Below are 21,515 nucleotides of genomic sequence, written 5' to 3'. Positions count from 1 at the left end.
AGATGTCACCGAAAGCCTGGATCTTAGTTTTGACCCAAGAAATCCGTTATCCCAACGGCTCCGACTCCTCATTCAGCACCTCGAGGGCCCCCAAGAGGATGTCTAAAGTCTCCGCAAAGATGACTGCATCATCTGCAAAATCAAGGTCCGAGATCTTGACATTGCCAAACGATGCACCGCAACTTGATCTCTCCGACATCCTCCCAAAAATCCAGTCCATACAAGTGCTGAAAAGTGTGGGGGCAAGTCCACATCCCTGACGGACTCCAGCAACAACTGGAAATAAGTCAGAGATGGTGCCACCACACTTCACAGCACTCTCAGTACCAGAGTAGAGTTCAGACATCAGATCGATCAGTTTCGGTGGCACCCCACGAAGACCAAGAATCCTCCAGAGGGCATCCCGATTCACTGAATCGAACGCTTTACAGAGATCAACATAGGCTGCAAGCAGCCCCTGCCGAAACTCTCGTCTGCGTTCGGTGATGACACGAAGTGCAAGGATACGGTCAATCGTTGACCTCTTTGATGTAAAGCCTGACTGCTCTGGACGCTGGTGCTCAAGCAGATGGTGGCGAACCCTATCAAGAATTATCCGAGCAAAGACCTTGCCCGGCACTGAGAGCAGCGTCACCCCTCGGTAGTTGTTGCAGTCTTGGCGATCACCCTTCCCTTTCCAGAGAGGGACAACAAGGCCCCTCTTCCAGTCAGTTGGGATGATGCCTGTGTTCCAGGCAGAGCACAAAACTGCATGCAACGACACGAGTGCAGCATTTCCACCAGCCTTGAGAAGTTCAGCATGGATGCCACAGATCCCTGGAGCTTTGCCCCGTTTCAACTGGTTCACCGCAGCCCGTGTTTCCACAAGCGATGGTGGACCACAGTTGATTCGAGGGTCAGCAACAGGGATTGTAACACCCTTGACGTCCAACTCGACAGCTGGGGGATCAGCCTGGTACAACCGCTCAAAGTAACCGGCCCAGCGGGCCTTCACTTCAGACTCCTCTGTCAAGAGCCTACCACTCTCTGCTCGAACTGCAGTGCTCCGAGGGATGGGCTTGGATGAACGTGATGCGCGAATTCCCCTGTAAGCGGGACGAGAATCACCTGTCCACAGGTGATGCTCTACCCCCTCGCAGATTCCTCGCACATAGGCCTCCTTGTCCACCCTCAGTGCACGTACAGTTTTACGCCTCAGCTCCCTGAACAGCTCAGCTCTGCCATTCAGCCTGGCCCTGCGACTCTGGTCAATGGTATCCAGTGTCCCTTGAGAGACAAAATTCTTCTTTGCCCTGCGGTGAACTCCAAGGCATCTACCGGCAACATCAAGGACGGTGGTCTTGAAGGTGCTCCACAACTCTTCAGGACCCCCCAAAGCACCCAGACCCCCAAGTGTCCACTCAGCCTGTTCGCAAACTCCTCAGCTACTCTCTCATCCCTGAGCTTGGCCACATCCAGCCTAGGCTGGGATGGTACCATTCTCCAGGATTTAAGGTGCAGCTTTAGAGTTGCTACAACAAGCCTGTGGTCAGTATTGAGGAACTGAGCACTCCGGTAGACCCTGCAGTTCTGGATCATCCTCCAACGACCGTCACTGAGGACATGGTCAATCTCCTTTGCCACACCGCCAGCGTTGGAATACCAAGTCCAGCGATGAGCTTGCGGGCGCTGAAACCATGAACCAGCCACCCTAAGTCCATGACTTCTTGCAAAGTCAAGGAACTTAGTGCTATTCTGGTTCATAGTTCCTGACCCATGGGGACCAACACACACCTTATAACCATCCCTATCAGTTCCAGTCGATGCATTGAAATCCCCCAAGACTAGAAGTGTATCTCGTCTGGGGCACTGATCAACCACAGACTCGAGTGTGGCGTAGAATGCATCCTTCACGGTGAGATCACTCGCCTCAGTCAGAGCATAAATAGAGACCAGGGAAATGACACCAAAGGAGTGGCGAATCCTTAATCTCATAATACGCTCGTTGACCGGTGTTACCTCAATTATCATTGGGGTCAGCTTATTGGACACAGCTACAGCAACTCCTTGGGTATGGTAACCATCAGAGCGACCAGACCAATAGTAGGTGTAACCACCCACCATTATCTCGCCGCAATCCGGTCTCCGAACCTCAGAGAGAGCTGCAATCCCGATGTCCAAACGCTTGAGCTCAGATGATAACAGAGACAGGTGATCATCCTCTCTTCGGGATAGGACATTCCAGGCACCCACCCGAAGGGACCGCCTCAGGTTAACCCAAGGAGACCGCCGTCTGGTGGACGACACCTCAGCACCACTCCGACACACTCTCCCGCAATCTCACCCAGGGATGTTACCCCGTGGTTTCCCTCCTATCAAAGATTGGGGGTCCCGAAGGCTTTGCCCCATCCGGTGATCCGGATCCTGTCATCCGGTGAGCTGCCCTGCGAAGGGAAGCTGCACAGGAGGTATTCCCACGGAGTGGGTTTTCAGATTTTTTTGCGTTTTTGCGTTTTGCGGAATGAAGGGTTTTACGGTGGCCGGAGTGCAAATCCTGCCACCAACCTCCTAATAAGAAGTAACCCAACTGCAGGAGGACATCCGCAGACACAATTGGGCACTAGATATGGATGGCCGTTGGCTCACAAGGAGCTCCTCCGCCCTTTGACGGATAAGATGCGATAAGGGGCAATCTTGGAATGTGTCGTAGAGGAGAGGGATCTGGGGGTGGTAATAGATATGGGAGCGGGGGTAAGCAGACTGCGCAGTGCCAAGGAGGTAGGGCAAATAGGGTTTTTGTTTGTATTTACAGGGGTTAAATTATAAATCAAAAGAGGTGGTTTGAACATTGTATCAGAGTTTAGTAAGGTCTCATCTACAATATTATGTGCACTTTTGGTCAACACATCTGAAGAAGGACTTTACTGCCTCAGAGAAGGGTCAGTGTACAATGACAATATTGATTCTGTGACTCGACCGACGAAGCTATGAACAGTGAATGAAGGAGACAGGAATTGAGACATTATAAAAGGAGATTACAAAGGGATCTCATGAACATTTTACTTGTTTTCTGCACAGGAGCAAGGTCAGGCTCAGACAAGAGCAAGGTCGGTTGAAGAATGGGACAAATCAAGGCAGAAAATAAAGAGAACAAGAGGAAAGGGAGGATGGGAGGACACACTGAAACGAGCAAGAAAAGATGGTTGGGAATCAGATAGGTCATTTATGCAGGAACAAAACTGGGCCCAAAACACTGCCTTGGGGAACTCCAGCCTCCATTGTAAGAGGGTCGGAGAGGGTTCCATTGATTTCAACCCACTGACTGCATAAAAGTCAAGAGTCCAGGAAGGAAGGTGGCCTCTGATACCAAAGCCAGAGAGCTGTGCAAACAATGCAGAATGACAGACTGTTTCAAATGCCCGAAAAATGTCCAGAGAGACGGTCAGAATTATAGATTTTGCACCACCAAGTGCAGCTCAGATGGGAGAAGAAGCATATTCAGAGTTGAGGGACCAGGATGGAATCCAAACTGATGGTTAGAGATCAAGTTGCTGAAAGCAGGGTGGACTGGACCACAGCAATAATGATGGATTCCATGACTTTGCTTGCAATTGTAAACAAGCTTACTGGCCATTCGTTGGTCAGGTCTGTTTTTATCCCTTTTTGTGGATGAGAGTGATATTTGCTGATCTTGAAGCAGAGGGGAGGGTGCCAAAGGAGAAGGACAGACTGAACAGTGCAGATAGAAAGGAAGCAACACCAGATTTGTAGGATTTGAGAACATGGCCACCGATGCCATCTGGACCTGAAGCTGAAGCAGGGTCGAGGCCAGAGAGCACTTTCTCTGCCTTCGCGGGTGAGTCGCGTACAAAGTCAAAGTGAGGGTTGGTATGTCGGGGTGCCACAGGGACAGAACAGGATGGGTTTGGGACCCAAGATTTGGAGGCAAAGACAGAGTTTGGACATTCTGCCCTTGCTTCAGCAGTTACACCAGTTGAGGTGATTGGGGGCATGGAGGGGGTGATAAAAGGGGAGCAAACACCAGAGAAGACTTTACAAAGAACCACCATGACTTTGAGGAAGGAGATGAGCTTGAGAGTTCAGCCTTGAGATTTGTAACTTCATGATTTCGAGCTTGGCCCAGGATGGATACATATATGTTGCAAGCCTGAAGGAATAAATGAAAGTTATCCTTCATCAGATGAACTTTCCAAACTGGGAAAGCAAGCTGTGAAGAGAGGGCAGATTGAAGTCCCATCGTTTGGCCAGTGAACAACCATATCCTGCATTGGTTGAGGTTGCTCCCTTATAATAGCCAGAAAATTATGAGCCTTGAAAAGAAAGTGAAGTTAAGTTGATAAACTGTTTGATTGAATAAATTGATGTGGTGCAGATGTTGTGCATGGTTAATGGACTGAATTTCCTCCTTCTGCATCAAAGTTCCTTGTGTTTCTTTGTTGTGTGTATCCCAGTGAACAAGATTCATTGCAAAGAGATTCCTCTTCAAGCAAGTCAATTCTCCCAAATATTTAGAAAATGTGATAAAACGATACGTTTATGACAATTGGAATGGAAAAGAATATCCACCTTTGAAAGTACATGCTTTAAGAGAGTCACAGAAAGGATCAAATTATGATCAAATCATGCGTGCACCAACTTCTGAAAATTACTTCTCAATTGTGACTGAGTTTCCCTCTTCCTGCTTTCATGGAGAAAACACGGCTGTCACCGAAATTAACTCCAAAATGGATAGTGGGTGAAATAGCGCCACCTCTGGTGGAAGTCGGTGTTACACATCCTGTTCATTTATCTTATGATTTGTTGTGATCATAAAAATTTCTTACAAAAATGACAAAGTGCTTTTTCCAAGACTGTGATGCTGTGCATTACCCACCCAAGGTGGGCTGAGAAGGGTACTCTGGCTCAAAGGGCAGGAGTGCCCACCAGTATTTCCAATTATGCATCCATCGAAAAACCTAATGAGAGCACGACTTACCATTGACGCCGTGACATTGACCGTTGTTTCTCCAAGGTGTTCCTGGGAAATTGTGACACCATGGGTGGTCCAATATTTCCTGAAGACAAAACATTGTGCAATAAAGTTTCGGAATCACAGAAATACACCGCATTCAGGGGCTGTCACACCTTGACGATTCATGAAAAATTTGCCTGATACGCTGGCACACGTCGAATACGTTATGGGTAGGTTTTGTATACCTCAAGAGCACGCTGAAAAACACTGCCATAAGTCATACTACACTGGCTTTAATCGTTGAACTTTGTGGTTTTTGTCAAATTTTCGTATGCTTAAAATTTTACGACGTACTCGGCGTTTGGCTCACACGTTCTGCTACGCTGGCCATAAGGTTTAGGAACGTTATGCGATCGTTGACACACATTATTTCTCTGTTACTCATATGTGAAAACACGTTGAGGTAACATTTGCGTACCCAAAACTTATTCAGAAACTCAAGGTAACGTTTTATAAGCACGCACACAAACGTTGTTCACAGCTCGCAACGCGCTACGAGAAAGTTTCTCCTGCATCGAAACACATCAAAGTAATGTTTAGGGAACCCATGACTTATTTATAACCTACGAGTAACGTGTTTGGGAATTAGTTGTCGAGCATGTCGTACGAACAAATACGTATGTAGATGTATTTGAAGTCTTCAGGATGACCACAGAACTTACTGAACGCGTTTCTAACAAACAGCTGACGTAGAATGACGTATTCGCAGCGATTTGGGGAATTGGTTTATAAAAGGGCCTTCGCAGGAGGAACCCGTCTTTTTTTAGACTTCCTGGTGAGTACATGTTGATGTCATTCCGAGAGGTGGAGGATACGGCAAGGCTGAGACGACAATACCTACCTGTCCTCGAACATCAACATGACCTCATCGAGTTGACACTGCACCAGTTGGGTGCCAATAGAGCCGGGAGAAGAAGACGTGAACGGAGGAGAAGGAGCTGGGTCAGACCATGGATCGGGAGGCGACGCCATTACGGCATATATGACCAGCTCATGGTGGAACTCTGGAACGAGGACCATGCAACCTTCATCAACTTCCTGCGAATGCCCCCAGCGATGTTCGACGAGCTGCTAGCCAGAGTGGGTCCAAGGATAACTTAGCATTATTATGAAATCATTTCAATAGTCCAGTGGAAGCAATTTAACTCGTTCAATGGAAACGATTTCAATTGCCGAGCACCAGCGTCCAAAAACAATAGGCGAGTGACAGCAAGTTAACTCGTTCAATGGAAACGATTTGAATTGCCTTGCACCAGCGTCAAAAAAATCGGCGAGTGACAGTCGTTTATTAAAATAGTTTATTGGCAGTCAATGGATAGCAAACGTCACGTAATCATAAACGATGCGCTCCCACGTTATGCATGCGCTCGACTATCGTTGGGCATAGGCTGTGGACGCCTAAAACACGATAAGCAATCGTTGGTATAACTAATCTATAAGTTATCGAAGCGTTCTGTGTTCATTACTGTTACATTATGCATTTGTCAAAGTCTTTTTTAATAATTTCAATAGCAAAACAAAGAAATATTTCATCTTCGGAATGAGGAAAAAAAATTAGCCCTTTCAGAACATCGAACAATGGTGCAAAGTATTCTCCTATTCGTTGACGCAACGAGGATCCATCATCCCCCACAGCCTCCACATCACGCTCACATACTATTACTGACATAGACATACAGCTACTACCAATGCTACTACGACGACCACTACTATTATTACTGTCATACACACCTACTACTAGTAATAGTACTGCTACTATTGATACTACCGGTGTTCACGTCTACTCACCATGGAGTCTGGAACAATGATGGGTTTTTATTGTGAAGCCCATTTGTATATAACAATTCACCTAAACGCTGCCAATACGCCAGTACACGGTAGAAGTAAGTTAGAAACACTTTCAGTAAGTTCTATGGTTGTCCGGAAGACGTCAATTTAATTCGTCTACATACGACAATGTGCGTTTTACATACGTCACAAATAGGTTCATAGCATGTTACTCAAAGGTTAGAAGCACGTTTTACTTAGGTTCAAAACATGCTACTCATAGGTTAAATGCACATTACTATTACGTTCAAAGCACGCCAGTCATTGGTTCAAGGCCAGTTATACATCGTTTCAATGCACGTTACTCATAGTTTCCAAGCACGTTAAACATAGGCTAAGCTGACGCTACTCATTTGTTCAAAGCACGTTACTCATCGATTAGAAATTTGGTTTCAAGTATGTTGGCCATTACCTTTACGTGCTTCGACTTATGAGTAACCTACAAGTAACGTGTGTTCGCCGTGTTTAAACGATCGCGGAACGTGTTAGGAACAGATGCCAACGCATGCGAAACATGTGAGCCTTACGTCGAGTACGTCTTAAATTTTTCAGCATGCTTGAAATTTCACGACGTATCAAACGGACTAGGTAATATGCCAGCGTACTTCAATGATTTCCAGCATACTCTAAACGTATACACAACTTACCTGTAGCGTATCTGACGTGTGCCGAGCATTGTAAACACATTTTTCATGGAATGGCATATGCTGGCAAAATCGTCAAGGTGTGACTGCGATGTTGATACTTCAAATTCTCAGGCAGTTTTGATTTCAATCGGCGTCCGGCAAGTTCTGAACTGGCTACGCCACGAGTTCGCCGGCGATACGTATAGCACGCAAAGGGGAAGTTAAACTCTCGTTTGTCATGGGTTTTGAACGCCGACCACAAGGTAAGCATTCGTTGGTATAACACAACGAAACGTTCTGTGCCCGTTACTAATATGTTATGCTAACGATCAGCACGTTATGAATACACCAAAAACTTAAAAAAAAACATCAAAATTTCAGCGTACACCAGCGTTTTACATACATTTTGAAACGTGGCCATTGCTGCCTAAAACGTCAAGGTATGACAGGGCCCTAACACTGCATAACATCTCAACCCCGAAAAATACCACAGCAAGAACACAACACAAGATCGGCGGCCCAGACCGTACTGCTGAACTCGTTTGTGGATTCAAAATAAAATCTCCAAAACTGCTTGTCATTGTGGTCACCGACCTGCATGGAGATCCTCATTGCTGCATTCTCACAAATCATGGACGACAAGAGGGAAATGCATGATTTGCTCAGCATTGCTGGAGGGTGGTATGGCGTTAACGCTTCGAAGGGTGACTGGATTTTCTGTAATGAGATGGCACAGGTACCAAATTATTGATCGTCATCCATTGGGAACGGTCACACTCACCTTGAGCAACAAAAAAACACGACACAAGAAGCCACATTCCAATGATATCCAAGATTATTTTCAAAGGAAAACATTTAATGTTCTCTTTCTGAAAAATCTTGGCTCAAGAAAAACTTCACTCAGATGGGAACAAATTGGGGAAATTAAAAAAAAAAAAAAATTGAGGAAATTAATCAAAAGGAAGGTGATAAGGGTTAAGGTTCATCCCACAGATCAGCAAGCAGCAGCCTCTTCACCCTCTGCAGATGTGGATAAAATCATAAGGTGGTCCAACACGTGGAACATGCCTTTCAAGCCTGAAAAATCTCACACTCTCACAATCTTTCTCTGAAAGGACCATCTGGAAGACCCCCCCCAACCCCTCCATCCAGTTTCTCAACAATGCTCTTGAAGAAGTCCTTTCATCAAGCTTCTGGGTCTCACGATCTGCCATGACCTTTCCTGGGAAAGCCACATTTCCAAACTGGCCTTCAAAGCCAGTCGCCGAATGGGCATCGTCCGTCGTGCAAGCTCCTTCCTTGGCATACCTGAGCTCTTGACTCCAAACAAACCTTTTGTCTGCAACCAGAGAGAGGACTGCTCTCCCCTCCAGGCTGGTGCTCCTGCTTCTCACTTTTCTCGGCTTCACGCTGTGGAAACCAAGGCGATTCGGATCATTGGTATCTCCCATGATGAGGCAGTCATTGGGCCTCTCACTCTCTCACCACAGGCAGGTCGGTGGTCTTTCTATCTTCTACCATCTCATCTCCAACCTTGCCTCCCACCCCTGCTCTGTCAGAGATATGATTCGCCCCTCACAACCCTCATTTCTGCAGGGTGCTCAAGGTCTGCCAGCAACCCACTTATGGTAAGGCAACCAAAATCAAGAATCGCTGCTCATATTCTCTTTCATTCCTTTTTTTCCTGGCTTTGGAACAAACTCCCACACTCAATTCAACCCCTCTCTTCCCTCCAGGTCTTCAAAATAGCAGTTCACCACCATCTCAAATCTTCTCCCATCCAAAACCACGATTTTTTCTCTCCCCGCTCATCCATCCCAAACCCACCTCCTTCAAATTCCCTGCTTTCCTTCCTGAAATTACCTGTCATGTGGGGACCTGAAAGTTCCTGTTGTGTCCATCTTGTTTGCCCTGTGTGCCCTGCCCCATCCCTCTCCCTTCCACAGATCTCCTCACATCTGTTCCCCACTGTGTTTTTCCTTCCCTCACCTTTCCCTCTTCTCTCCTGCTCCCCTTGTTGTATGGTCGGAGCATTTAGGGAAGGAAAGGGAATGCGGTGAAAATTTTGCCTCATTTTTGGAAAAATTAATACATTGGACAAGGATGTCTTGAAACATAATTTAATTCAGAACATTTAAACTTTAAATATACAAAGCAGAAACAATACTGCTGTTTGGGAATGAAGATGTTTTTCACGATAAATATTGCGACGGTTGGAAGCATGGGGGAGGATAGTTGGGAGGATTTGTTTACACTTCAGGACTTGTCTCCTCAATCCACCACCACTGATATGATTTCAGCCTGGGAATTCTTCAACAGAAAACTGCTCTCTCTCATATGCACAGATTAATCCCATCTTGTCTTCAATTATCTTACCATCCTCCCGCTCGTGCTTCTCTGAATCCTTTGGTGAGGCCGTTGCTTTATTTAAAACAACTTGCCTTCTCCTTTTGGAAGGCAAATCCGACTGAATGCAACCTCAGATCAATCCACAAAGCCCACAACAAGTGTGTGTATACCCTCAGGAGAGCGAGAAAACAACATGTGTCCAATCTCGAAAATGAACATTCAAACTTGTTTTCCTCTAAAACCTGGTGGCACCTTGTCAAGTCTATCTCTGGTGTTTGCTCCCGTTCCTGCCCTTTCCTCTCTTCAAATGGCACCACAGCCGATTCCACTCGTGAGAAGGCTGAATGCCTCAAAACCTATTGTCCGGAACCTCTTCCTCTCTGAACCCAATGAAGATATAGCGTGTTAATGGGGATAAGTGTGCATAGCGAATGCGAGTCAGACCAAGTTCGTGTTCTTTCTTTCTTTGACACACCCATCTCGAACCATTTCCCAGAAAAGATGAACAAAGACACATCACGATGTCCCCACATCCTTCCTTTCATGGAGAAATTGTGGAGAATCCCGCACAATCGGCTCGAGTAAGGAAGAGAATATTAAGACGACGTGCCAGTTCCCCCCAAATGGAAGCTATCCATCCAATCTGACAGGTGAGCACATATCTCCTCGCCGCTCCTATTTCCTGGAAAAAATTGCCTGTAATGTTCGCTTCACAAATCAGGCACTCTCACTGGGTCGAAAGATAGGAATCGACCAATGACCATCTCGGAGGATCTTGAACACCCCCGCAAGTCCTGCACCAATGAAGAGTTGTGAAGCCGAGGAGTAAGGGAGGGGGTGGGAAAAGGAATAAAAAGGAAGGAATGCACAAAGCACAGAGAGAGAATTTTGGGTACAGTGTGGTACAGCTTTTCTCTCACAGACCCTCTTCCACACTTGAAAGAAAACTTTTCCTTACACTTCTCTATGTTTCGACTTTGCCAACTTTCATTCCTCCACATTCTTCCGATCTTTTGACCTTCCATTCCCATCTTCCATACTTTCCATGGCTTTCACCCAGCCACTGACACACACTTCAAACCCGGCACAGATTCACATCATTCTGGTGTTGCCACGGGACCACCACATGAGATCGAAACAACGCACGAGATTCCTGCCGACCATGCCGTCCATCGTGTTAGATCGAGGGAACATCCAGCTACCCCCACGTGACCGAGACCCTGATAGATTGGAGGAAATAGTCCAGGAGGGAGTGTGTGGAAGGCAAGCCTGAACCCCTGAGCAGAGGTTGACCACAGCTTCAAAGAGGATTGCAGAAGGTGTGTAGAGGTTCGTAAAAGACCTCACACTCCTTCTTTCTCACCATCATTTCTCACCCTTTTCCTCGCATTATTTGCTTTCCTTGGGTGTCTGGATCCATTTCACGTAAAGGTACAAAGTAATTGTTTCAGGCATCTAAGGGAGGGTATATCGCACAGTGGATAAGAGGTCATGTACAAGTTCCTCTAAATTTCTGAATTTTGCTTGCCTTGCCTTTCCTGAAGTCTCCCACCATTTCCCCATTTGAATTCCCAAAACACCATTTTTCCCACCAATTTTCTGGTTGTATAACAAGTTAATGAAAGACATGATATCGTGTCCTGACTTTTTGACTGCTGGAGTTTGATCTGAAATAGCGCTCCTGGGATTGGACCAAGTGAATAATTGGTCTGATACACGCGAGAGTGTGGCACATAATAATCATTCGCTCAGTCAATTGGTAGTCATCACACAGTCGCAGTCGCGGTTCCCCATCTGCTTCATTCATCTCACAAGTACGGCAAACCAACCCTGAGCACAAAGATATAGCCGGAGTTGAGTGTTGGAGACGGTGTTCCTGTTCTTTTGATGGACACGTTGGGCTTTCAAAGTTTTCCGACCCATGTCCGTAACAACATAAAGGAGGAAGAAAATGGGTCAGTGACATTTGGGAGGTGGGGAGTTGTGGTGTGCAGCCAGCGTGGTTGTAATTTCTGTATCGTCTTTTTATTTTGAACCACCATTGGAGAGTTTTGGGGATCATTTACATTTCCAAACAATGTCAATGTCAATGTCAGAAAAATGTTTCTGGAAAATGAACAGAAGCTCTTTTTGCAAATGAAGGAGAGGGGGGAAGGGAGGGGAAGGGGGTGCAGAGATGTATAATTGAAGAAAATAAAAATTAATGAACGGAAGAAAGGGGTTTGGACGGAAAAGTGAAAATAAATCAAGGGAGGTGAGGGAGGGAAGATGTTTCAGAGGAGTTTTGAGGAAGAGAGAAGGGGAGAGGTCAGAACCAACAAAAATAATAATAATTTAAGTTACAACATTAATGATGGTAATGATAAAAAATCATGATGAGAGGAAATGTATAAATGCTCACTCGTAACTCCTTCTTGGAAAAGGGATATTTTTGGTGAACATGAAGTGGAGCACGACTCCAGTTGCCCAGACGTCAATGGGAGGACCTTCATAATTTCTTCCTCTTAGGATTTCTGGAGCCATCAAAGTCAGTGTCCCTATTTTGCCTCGAAGCCGCTGACCCCGGACAAAACATCTGGCAAGACCAAAGTCAGCCACTTTTAATACTCCCACTGGGCTATAGAGCAGGTTTTGGAGCTGGAGAGAGGATAAAAACAGAGATGGCTTTGTTAAAGTGGTTCGATAACAATTCGTAAAAATCATACCATAACGATGAAGACATAACCAACCACAAACAGACACAACCCAGAGATTCTCTTTCACGGAATGTTGCTGAAGCCGGCAAAAACCATGTCAGAAAATTGGAATTTATCCAACACTTTTCAAAAGGTTGTGTGGCATCTTAAACATCTCCAAGTAAGAGTTGGCAGATGGTGCAGCTCGGTTGAGTTCTCCTCTGAAATCACAACACCTCAGTGATGTAACACTCCTGGCAGAGAATTGGGTTGATAGTGTGAACGTGGATCCACTTCAGTCTGTGATCAAAGCTGCCTGGATGTCAGCTCAATTGGACGTATTGTTACCTCTGAGCTATGTTGTCAGTTCTTTAATTTAATAAAATTGTGCAGATTACTGTCCAAGTTGCTGTAAACATGACACTTTCAAAAAAATTTCACCATTCTGAAACTTGTTTGAGCTCGAGATCTATCCGATGAAGGATAAAAGGAGATATTACCCAGTAGGATTTACAAGCTGACAGGATGGCCTTGAGGTATGCACACTCGCCTCTTCATTGCCGAGCCTGGGTTTGAATCCTGACCGACCTTTCAAATGTCATCCCAGTGTTTCACTGGCAGAGTGATTCATCAATGTATGTGCTGTCCTTCGGATGGTCATAAAACATCAATCTCATCTGTCGGTCTTCGATGGTGGACATTAAAGACCCGCGGTGTCCTTCACAAAGAGTAGTTGAGCTATCGCTGCACCCGGAACAAATTCCAAATTCCTGCCCCAACCTTCAGAAGGGAGGGATTCAATCAGTGGCACAGCCATGTCCTCAGTCATGATGCTGCCCGGCAGCCTTGTGCTGGATATAAAAGAAGAAGGTGGATTTACAGGGTATCTCACCAACAGCTGCATGGTTTAATATGATCCTTATAAACTTTAATGTACATACCAGGCTACTTCACTGTGGTGTCAGATTTTCATTACATATCAGCACACTTAATGTTCAAAACGTTCCTCGAGCTTTTCAAATCGACCCAGAAAACATGCTCAATTTCCTGAACTCGTCATACCAGGGAGTGAAATGTATGGTGTCATTGAATCATTTGCAGGACTGTGCAATGTCGACAGGTTAAAATTGCAAGTTCCAAAGTAGTGGAGAGGAAAGCAGACGTCTACGCATGTTTTTATCAACAAATATAAAAATACATTCAGAGAGTTGGTGAATTTTCATGTGAAATATGATCATTTTCACTTCCAAATAACATTACTACAGGAAGTTTCATTCCTGATCCCCTGAATACTTCAAGTGATAAAATCCATCGAATCAAAACTCGAACTTTGAAATGATCGATCAACATGTGACAAACGCTCAGAATTGGCCAGACTTGCAGAAGTGGATCTGGGTGGATGAACAATGCACCAGATTCCTCAAGGAATCGCCCACTCTCCGTGAAGGAAACCATCGGATCTTTAACGTCCACCAACTAATGGCAGCAGACGGGACCCCCAGTTTAACGTGCATCTGAGGGATGGCATGTACAATGATGAATCACCATGCTTGTGAAACACCACGATGAGAGATTATACCTGGGTTAAAATTCAAACCCAGGCGAGATGACTCAGAGGCTAAGTGTCGGTATCTCGAGGGCACCCTGCCAGCCCCAAAGAATATTGGAGTTTATTTAATGAATTCCTGTTGAAACGCAGCACCACCAAATACAAGGTTTACATTACGAGTGAAAATGTTCCACTCAATCAACAAAGATTAATGAAAATGAAATTTCAATGTTCAGATGATATTGATGAATGGTGAACTTCCAGATGTTGCTGTTGTTAAAAGTAACGTCTGTATGTTCAACATATGAACTTAAGTTTTGTGAATTTCTGTGTGTGTAGGAATCAGAGATTTGAGAAAAAAAAATCCGTGAATTATGTGATGAAAATACAATCATGAAATGAACCGAGAAAAAAAAAAACATCTCGGTGTCTGGATTCTTACCTTAATGTCAGAATGAACAATGTTTTGATCATGGATGTGTGCAAGTGCAGAAACAGTCTGGAAAAGATCAAAAGCACGTGATGAGATTCCTTTTGAAAGTAAAGATCAAATTCGTTCACAATTATCTTGTTTCCTGTTCAATACAACATTTCGAACCGGACGTGTGCATCACACTTGTGAACACGATTCACTCACCTGGTATATGATCGGCAAAGCCAATTGTTCAGACAGAGGGTCATTTCGAGAGACGAAATCATGGAGCGTTTCTGCACACAAAACTCATCATGAAACTCTTCACAGAAACAAGTAAATACAAGGAATGTACAAGTTAATTTAGAATATACTGTATTCAGTGATTCTTCACCATTGAGTGATATAATAAGGGCAGAAACAACATCCACATCGAACAATACCTCAACAAGTTATGGACGAATTCAGACAAGACTTCGTGGATGAGTTAGGGAGGTGACAAGAACAAGCCGATTCAATTTTGGTTTGGTTCCGGATGTGGATCCGGCCGATCATTGGGATTCAAATTGTAAACGGTTCAGCCTGGCGTCGGTATGTCCTCTACAGAGTGCCGTTCTAGTTTCTTTATGTCATCCAAAAACTTCTGACGTGAACTTCAGAAACAATTGTGGAGAAATAACTCACAAAAACGAGTGAGTTCACAGAACATGATATCCCCTGTAGTGTTCAAGTATATTCTTCAATTTAAATAAAATAATGATTTGAAAGATCGTTTAAAAATCCGCAAGTTTATCACTCCTGAAGCAGTCTTACACATCACTCTTAAACACTGAAATAAGACGACATTGAGTCACAGTTTAGAATATGGAGGCTTCATCGATCACCATAGATTGGAGCATCAATCGGCTTCGGACACAGCCGTGTGACGGCCTCATCTTCACCCCCGATACTGCACCTCTCACATGCCGTGCCCTCATGCTGTGTATCATGTTTATAGAGCATGTTTCTTGGAAGTATTTATGAAGACAATTTGCATTCTTCGGTGTTCAAATATACAATTAAATTCCAATAAAGGTTCAGAGATGTTTAAAGGAAGATAAAATGATTAATTCTGGATTACACCACCATTTTACCGAGTATCGATAACATCATCCTGTCTGACATGTTATGTCAGTTCGTTGACCTTTTGTTTGTGTCCTTCATCATGTCCTTAAAAACACTAAGTTTCCTGTTTGGAATGATTTTCAATTTTGTTTGAGTGCCAGGCAGGACGGCAGAGTAAAAAGATCATCTCACTCCTCTCGACACATGTGTGATCGGAACAAATTCAGAGCCAACGTTCGACAAAACGACAGACTTGTCTTCGCATTGATGTTCAGATTCGTGTTCAAAATAAAACGTTCAATTTAAATGAGTTGTTCCTCCTTCATAAATGATGATCATAAACTGATGAGGCAGACAGATGGACGGACATGAACCAAATGCTTCACCCTGCTTTTCACATTTTGTGTGCACGGGGTAATTATTACAGATTTTAAATTGATTACGATGTTCAAGTGTGAGATAATGAACACAAACATCACCACATAACAGAAGGAGGATTGAAAAAGCCTTACCCCCATCAACAAACTCCATTGTTAAGGCTGCGCAGTCACTCAAAACTTGAAAACGAAACATTTTCACTGCACGGGGACGGCGGGATGGAACAGATGAAAACAATGTTGAAACGGGTCATCAGAACACGAGACGAACTTGGTCCATGTTACCCTTGGTGTGGTTTATTTAATACCAGCAAATACAACCCGTCACGTTGCTGAGGGGGAGATCAAGTGGGAGGGAGTCAGGAGAGATGGGAGGGAGGGGATGGAGGATGGAGAGAAAGAGAGAGGGGAGAGATGGGGAAAGGGGAGGGAGAGGAGAGAGAGAGGAGGGTGGGGAGGGAAAGGGAAGGGAGGAAGCTGGGTTGAGGGAGGTGAAAGTAAGGAAAGGAAGGGGAGGGAGGGTGAGAAAGGGGGCTGGGGGAGGGATGCCTCACCAAACGTCACAATACACTCCGAGTAAGGGTGAGACGAGCAGGATGGCAAAGAGAGGAGGGGAGGAAGTGTGGAGGGGTTTGGGAGGAGATATGCGCGAGGGGAGTTCTCGAAATGCATTTGATCGTGGGACTTGTGGAGAAGGGGGGAGGGGGTAGTCAGAATTGATCAACATGGGATACGCCAAAACAGCACGTGAACACAGCAAGCAGAAACTACCGGGAGATGTCAGGGTAAGGGGGGGTGGAGAGGGGAGGAGGTTTGGAACCAGGTAAGCATGAGGGTAGGGGAAGAGAAGGCAGCGTGAAGAGAGGGGAAGAAAGGCAGGGTGAGGGGAAGGGAAGGTGTTATGGGGCAGGGAAGAGAACACAACATGAGGGGAGGGGTAGGGAAGGGTGATAAAATGTGCCCAAACAGCAACATCTTCTTTTTAACCACCTGGTTTCATATAAAACCAGGTGGGAGCATTGAAATTCCATACTATCTACCTGTGAAAGGTCTGCCTGAATGCATGCATGCTGACACATGCAGCGACCTTTGCACCCCTCCGGTCGGCTCAGTCTTATTCTGATTTGTGCACGATACATGGTGTGTGTGCCATTTTCAATTTAAAACTAAACCGACAGTCCTTAACAGTCTCCTGAACAGAGAGGAGGGGGGGTGGGGGAGCAGGGTGAGGGGTGAGAGTAGAGAAGGTTGAGAGTCGGGGAAGGGTAAGAGAGACAGAAAGAGGGGTGAGAGAGGGAGAGGGGAAAAAGAGGAAGAGGGGGAGTGAGAGGGAGAGAAAGGTGGGGAGGGGGAGAGGAGGGGATTATGGCAGATGTGTCGTCCAGTTTAACTTCCATCCAAGAGACGGTACACACATTGATGAATTACCTGACCTGTGATTTGAACGCAGGCGAGACAGCTCAGAGCGAGAGCATGGGTATCTCTCAGCTCTCCTGCCGTGATGTGGCAATTCACTGCTTTGTATAATAACTAAAAACATTTTTCACTCATTGTAATCATCTCATTTATTTTGGCTTCCTCACTCCGGAAATGTCCCCAAACAGAACCGAGCCAACAGATCTCCAACAAAGCTTGAAGAGCGCTCACCAAATGCCAAAAACACTCAAGCAACGAAACAGTTGAAGAAACTTTTAAAAACAAAACAGTGTTTTATAGGTATTTATCTCTGCTGAAGTGAAGGGTCGGAAATGAAAGAAGATGGTACAAATCGGGGAAATGTGGTGTAAAATAAAATTTCACATTTTCAGCAAATGAATCACCACCCGACTCACCGCCCGTGGCAATGTTCAGTCAAAACGCAGATGAATAAGCCCTCAACTGTGTTCAAGTTGATCGATATATTTAGTGACGGGGAGCACTCTGCAATACTCGCACGAAGTGGCTTAAGCACTCAAGCAAGCACTCCAGCGAAATGGTTGATGAGTAATGGCTGACGAAGCAAGCGATTTCCGAATGGTTGTGTCATCACCATGCATCCGGAGACGATTGGAATGTCAAGCGATGTCCGAATTGGACAAGTGAACACTTCTTTATCAATCAAAACTGCTGTTGAAATCAATAAAAAGTTTAAATTTTGAAATTCGGTTTAGATTAAGAGATTTTGGAGCTTTTGGCATGTACATAAATTAAATAAAGCCACGAACGTTTGCATCTCTGGGTGTTCACAAGCATTGCCATGTATCCATTGATTTGTAGGTTTGATGATCAGGCATTCAATGTAATGTGAGTGAGGAAAGTGAAAAAAAAAACTTTCCATTAACAAATTGTTGCAGCCTATTCCAAGTCGAGGCATTGTTGAGAAGGACAAAAAATATGGCGGCTTCAGACTCTTGTGAGCTGCAGAGGGCTGACCAAGATGGCACCCCACTATTTTTGTGAGGCTTATTTTGTTTTTTTTGTTGTGATATTTAGTATTTACCGCATAAATTATCTGCAAAAGGGGTGTTTAAATTAACCCAAACACCCAATTTTCATTCATGTATTCCCTACAAGATCCCTTCGTGTGCATGCAAATTTGGGGCCGTGAGGTTTCATGGTTTTGGAATTATGGAGGAGACGGGTAGACGAACTTGTGAACACACACTGACATTTATTATTATAGATTATTGGTCAATGGTTCCTCAAACTGTGTGAACATTTGCTCTGTCATTCATTGGGTTTCCAGTCTCGACGACTCAGCAATACCTGTGCTGTGTTAAGAAACAATGAGAACAAACTGCACAAGTCAGAGCCATCACCAAAATCGATGTAAAAGCTCAAGGAAAGGATGCAATGCACACACTCACCAATGTTTGGATGATCAACCTGCAGTAACATTCTCCCTTCATCAGAGAGCTGAAAAACAAAAACAAATAGATCAAACTTGTCAATAATAGGCAATCATTTTTTCAATAATTTAATTTATCTCATATAAAGTAAGTGAACCAGTTAAAAATTTACAGAAGGAGGTGCTGAGGATCCTCCGGGAACAGGAATCCCAAATATCGAAACTGATGATCTTTCGTGGCAGAGACTCAGAAACATCCACCATTTTGCTGCCGTTTCCGTTACCTCTGTACATTCTCACATGATTACGTGTGGGTTTAAACGTCACAAACAGCCTGTATCGTCCCAATGGCTGGTGGGGTTCCATGTAAATGGTCCTACATTCACCACATTCCCAGAAACTCACCATTTTCCAATTTTTTCTCTTCATGCACTTCACTGCAACCTGGGGAAGGAACAGCAAACATATGGAACAATTGCTTCACGAAAAAAATAAGTGACCACTATATTCGTTATTGTTGTCTGTCTGTCTGTCTGTCTGTCCCGAGCATAGCTACATGGGTTTTGATCCAATCTTGACAAAATTTTGGTGGGAGGTTTATATTATGATCCAGTTGTGTTTTCCTGAAAATGAGCATGGTGTGCCCATTATGGGTGGAGCCACGCCCAAAAAAACATGTGCTTTTAGGGGGTAGCCGATTTCAATTTGCATCTTCTCCGAGGGGGTTTGTCGAATCCGGCAGGCGTTTCGCTATTTGGTTAGCCCCATGGCACCTGCATGGCCCTACGGAGCTCGATTTTTCATTTTCCTCCCAAGGTCAAGGTCACAAGGTCACGAACTTTGAAAAATCGCGATTTTGACAAAAAATCCATCTTCTCCGAATGGTTTGTCGAATCTGGCAGTGGTTTCGGTATTTGGTTCGCCCAATGGCACCTGCATAGCCCCACGGAGCTCGATTTTTCATTTTCGTCCCAAGGTCAAGGTCACAAGCTCAACGCCACAAGGTCACGAACTTAGAAAATTTCGAATTTTGACATAAAAATCATATGACCGCCCAAACTTTGAGAGCTCGGATGACAATATTTGTTATGCATAATCTTGACGTCATTCCCCACCTTAAGACTTGAAACCATTTTGCTCTATCTCGAACACTTGGCCCGTGGCGCCCCCCTTCAAGTTTGTTTTTACGCTGATTTCATCAAAGTATGGACAATCCGAGGAGTGTGAAATGCCATATAGCCTATATGACGTTATATTGTTCCTGGAATGTTCCAGCGGAAGTTTTGCACCAAAGGTCATAATCCTTGACCTTTGACCTTTGAAGGTCACAAAGGTCAAATTTTCAAAGTTGTGGGAATTGAACCGGGTTTTCGACCTTCTTCGTCGAACTAACTCCAATAAGCTATCGCACATATCCTCTTTCCTTATTTTAATGTCCACAACATTGTTTTGTGAGCTTTAAAGGTTTTGCAAAGGTCAAATTTTGAAAGTTGTTGAGCGAAACCGGGTTTTCGACGTTATGCAGTGAATAACCCGTCACTCATGATCAACATCATGTTGATCATTTTTTATAAGTTGGTCAAAAATTGTCACATTGTCTCATCCTTGACTTCTGAAACAATCCACATCGTCAAATACCGCTCGTGAACCATCGTCGTCGTCAGACTTGTCTCAAGTTATAACCTTTCAACAGAGCATGAAAAAGCAGGAAACGAGCACAATGTTGGTCTATATTGACATACAATGATTGTAAATGTCCACCGTATGTTACGATGAATTGGATCAGATGATGTTATCCTGACATAGTTTCAATGGTGTTGTTCAGTTTCAATCAGTGTTTGTTCCAGAATTAAGCAGTTTACCATTGCACACTCAAACATGCTCGAGTTGATGTAATCTTTCTTGCAACCATCGATTCGGACTCTGCTTTCGTGGAATGTCAAGTCGAGTGTCGTGGAATTTTGATGAAACACTTCTCTGTTATGATTGTGGTAACCAGTGTGATGTCACGAAGTTTGGATGAAAAATGCACATTAATGCTCCGCCCATGTATTGCCTCATGCATATTCATGTTTTGCTTCATGCACATTTACACTCTGCTCATGTGTTGCTCATCTCTGCCTGGAGGAGCGTAGTGGTTGGCTCCTCCCAGTCTGGTGGAACGGTGGTTGTGTGTGAAGAAAGCACGATTTTTACCGTCACACTTGGAGGTTAACTGTTTTAAAATAAAGTTAAAAATTTTTTAAACCTCTGAGTGTTGGAAAGCTGCCTGGAGCATTCTTTCTTCATGTAATCTCGATACAGAGGCCGTTCCAGGATAACCAGAATGGCACCCGGTGGAGCGCATCCCTCCGCCTGGCTGAACAGTTTACGTGTTGTATACCACTGATAGGACGGATCTGGATCTGGGCATGAATCAAAATCGAATCGGCTTCTTCTCTTCACCCAACCAACTCATTCACCAAGTTTTGTCACAATCCATTCACAACGTTTTGAGATATCGTGCTATATTTCATTTTTGGCCCCATCTGTCAATGGTGAAGAATCGCTGGAAAAAAAATTTCAAAAAAAAATTCTTGTGTCAGGATGTACAGTGCACCTCCGTAACACTCGGACAAACACCCCGAACACCCTCCCACTCCGTAACACTTGGACATACACCCCGAACACCCTCCCACTCCGTAACACTTGGAAAAACACCCCCAACACCCTCCCACTCCGTAACACTTGGACAAACACCCCCAACACCCTCCCACTC

The 21,515-nt window shown here is 44.7% G+C and overlaps 1 protein-coding gene across 8 annotated transcripts in view; it reads right to left on the bottom strand.

Annotated features, from left to right (window-relative positions):
- The window catches only part of LOC147007501 (sperm motility kinase 1-like), a 70,524-nt gene that overhangs the window by 27,519 nt on the left and 21,490 nt on the right, over positions 1-21,515 (bottom strand). For 6 of the 8 annotated variants that reach the window (XM_085867017.1, XM_085867018.1, XM_085867013.1 and 3 more), the window contains 7 exons: positions 19,163-19,201; positions 18,777-18,825; positions 16,066-16,131; positions 14,675-14,745; positions 14,480-14,536; positions 8,059-8,181; positions 4,976-5,054 (listed from right to left, as the gene is read on the bottom strand). In XM_085867017.1, coding sequence (XP_085723143.1) covers positions 4,976-5,054; positions 8,059-8,181; positions 14,480-14,536; positions 14,675-14,745; positions 16,066-16,131; positions 18,777-18,825; positions 19,163-19,201 — 484 coding nt within the window. Of the gene's footprint in view, positions 1-4,975; positions 5,055-8,058; positions 8,182-12,214; positions 12,451-14,479; positions 14,537-14,674; positions 14,746-16,065; positions 16,132-18,776; positions 18,826-19,162; positions 19,202-21,515 lie in introns of those variants that run through there. The other 2 variants (XM_085867019.1, XM_085867020.1) reach the window with 2 other exon arrangements.

The sequence above is a fragment of the Eptatretus burgeri genome, unplaced genomic scaffold (assembly GCF_056783735.1).
Source record: "Eptatretus burgeri isolate ZD-2024b unplaced genomic scaffold, Ebu_testis_v1 Ebu_testis_scaffold_131, whole genome shotgun sequence".
Lineage (NCBI taxonomy): Eukaryota > Metazoa > Chordata > Myxini > Myxiniformes > Myxinidae > Eptatretus > Eptatretus burgeri.
The sequence above is the reverse complement of the archived record's forward strand: the minus strand, read 5'-3'. Positions and strand labels throughout refer to the sequence as shown.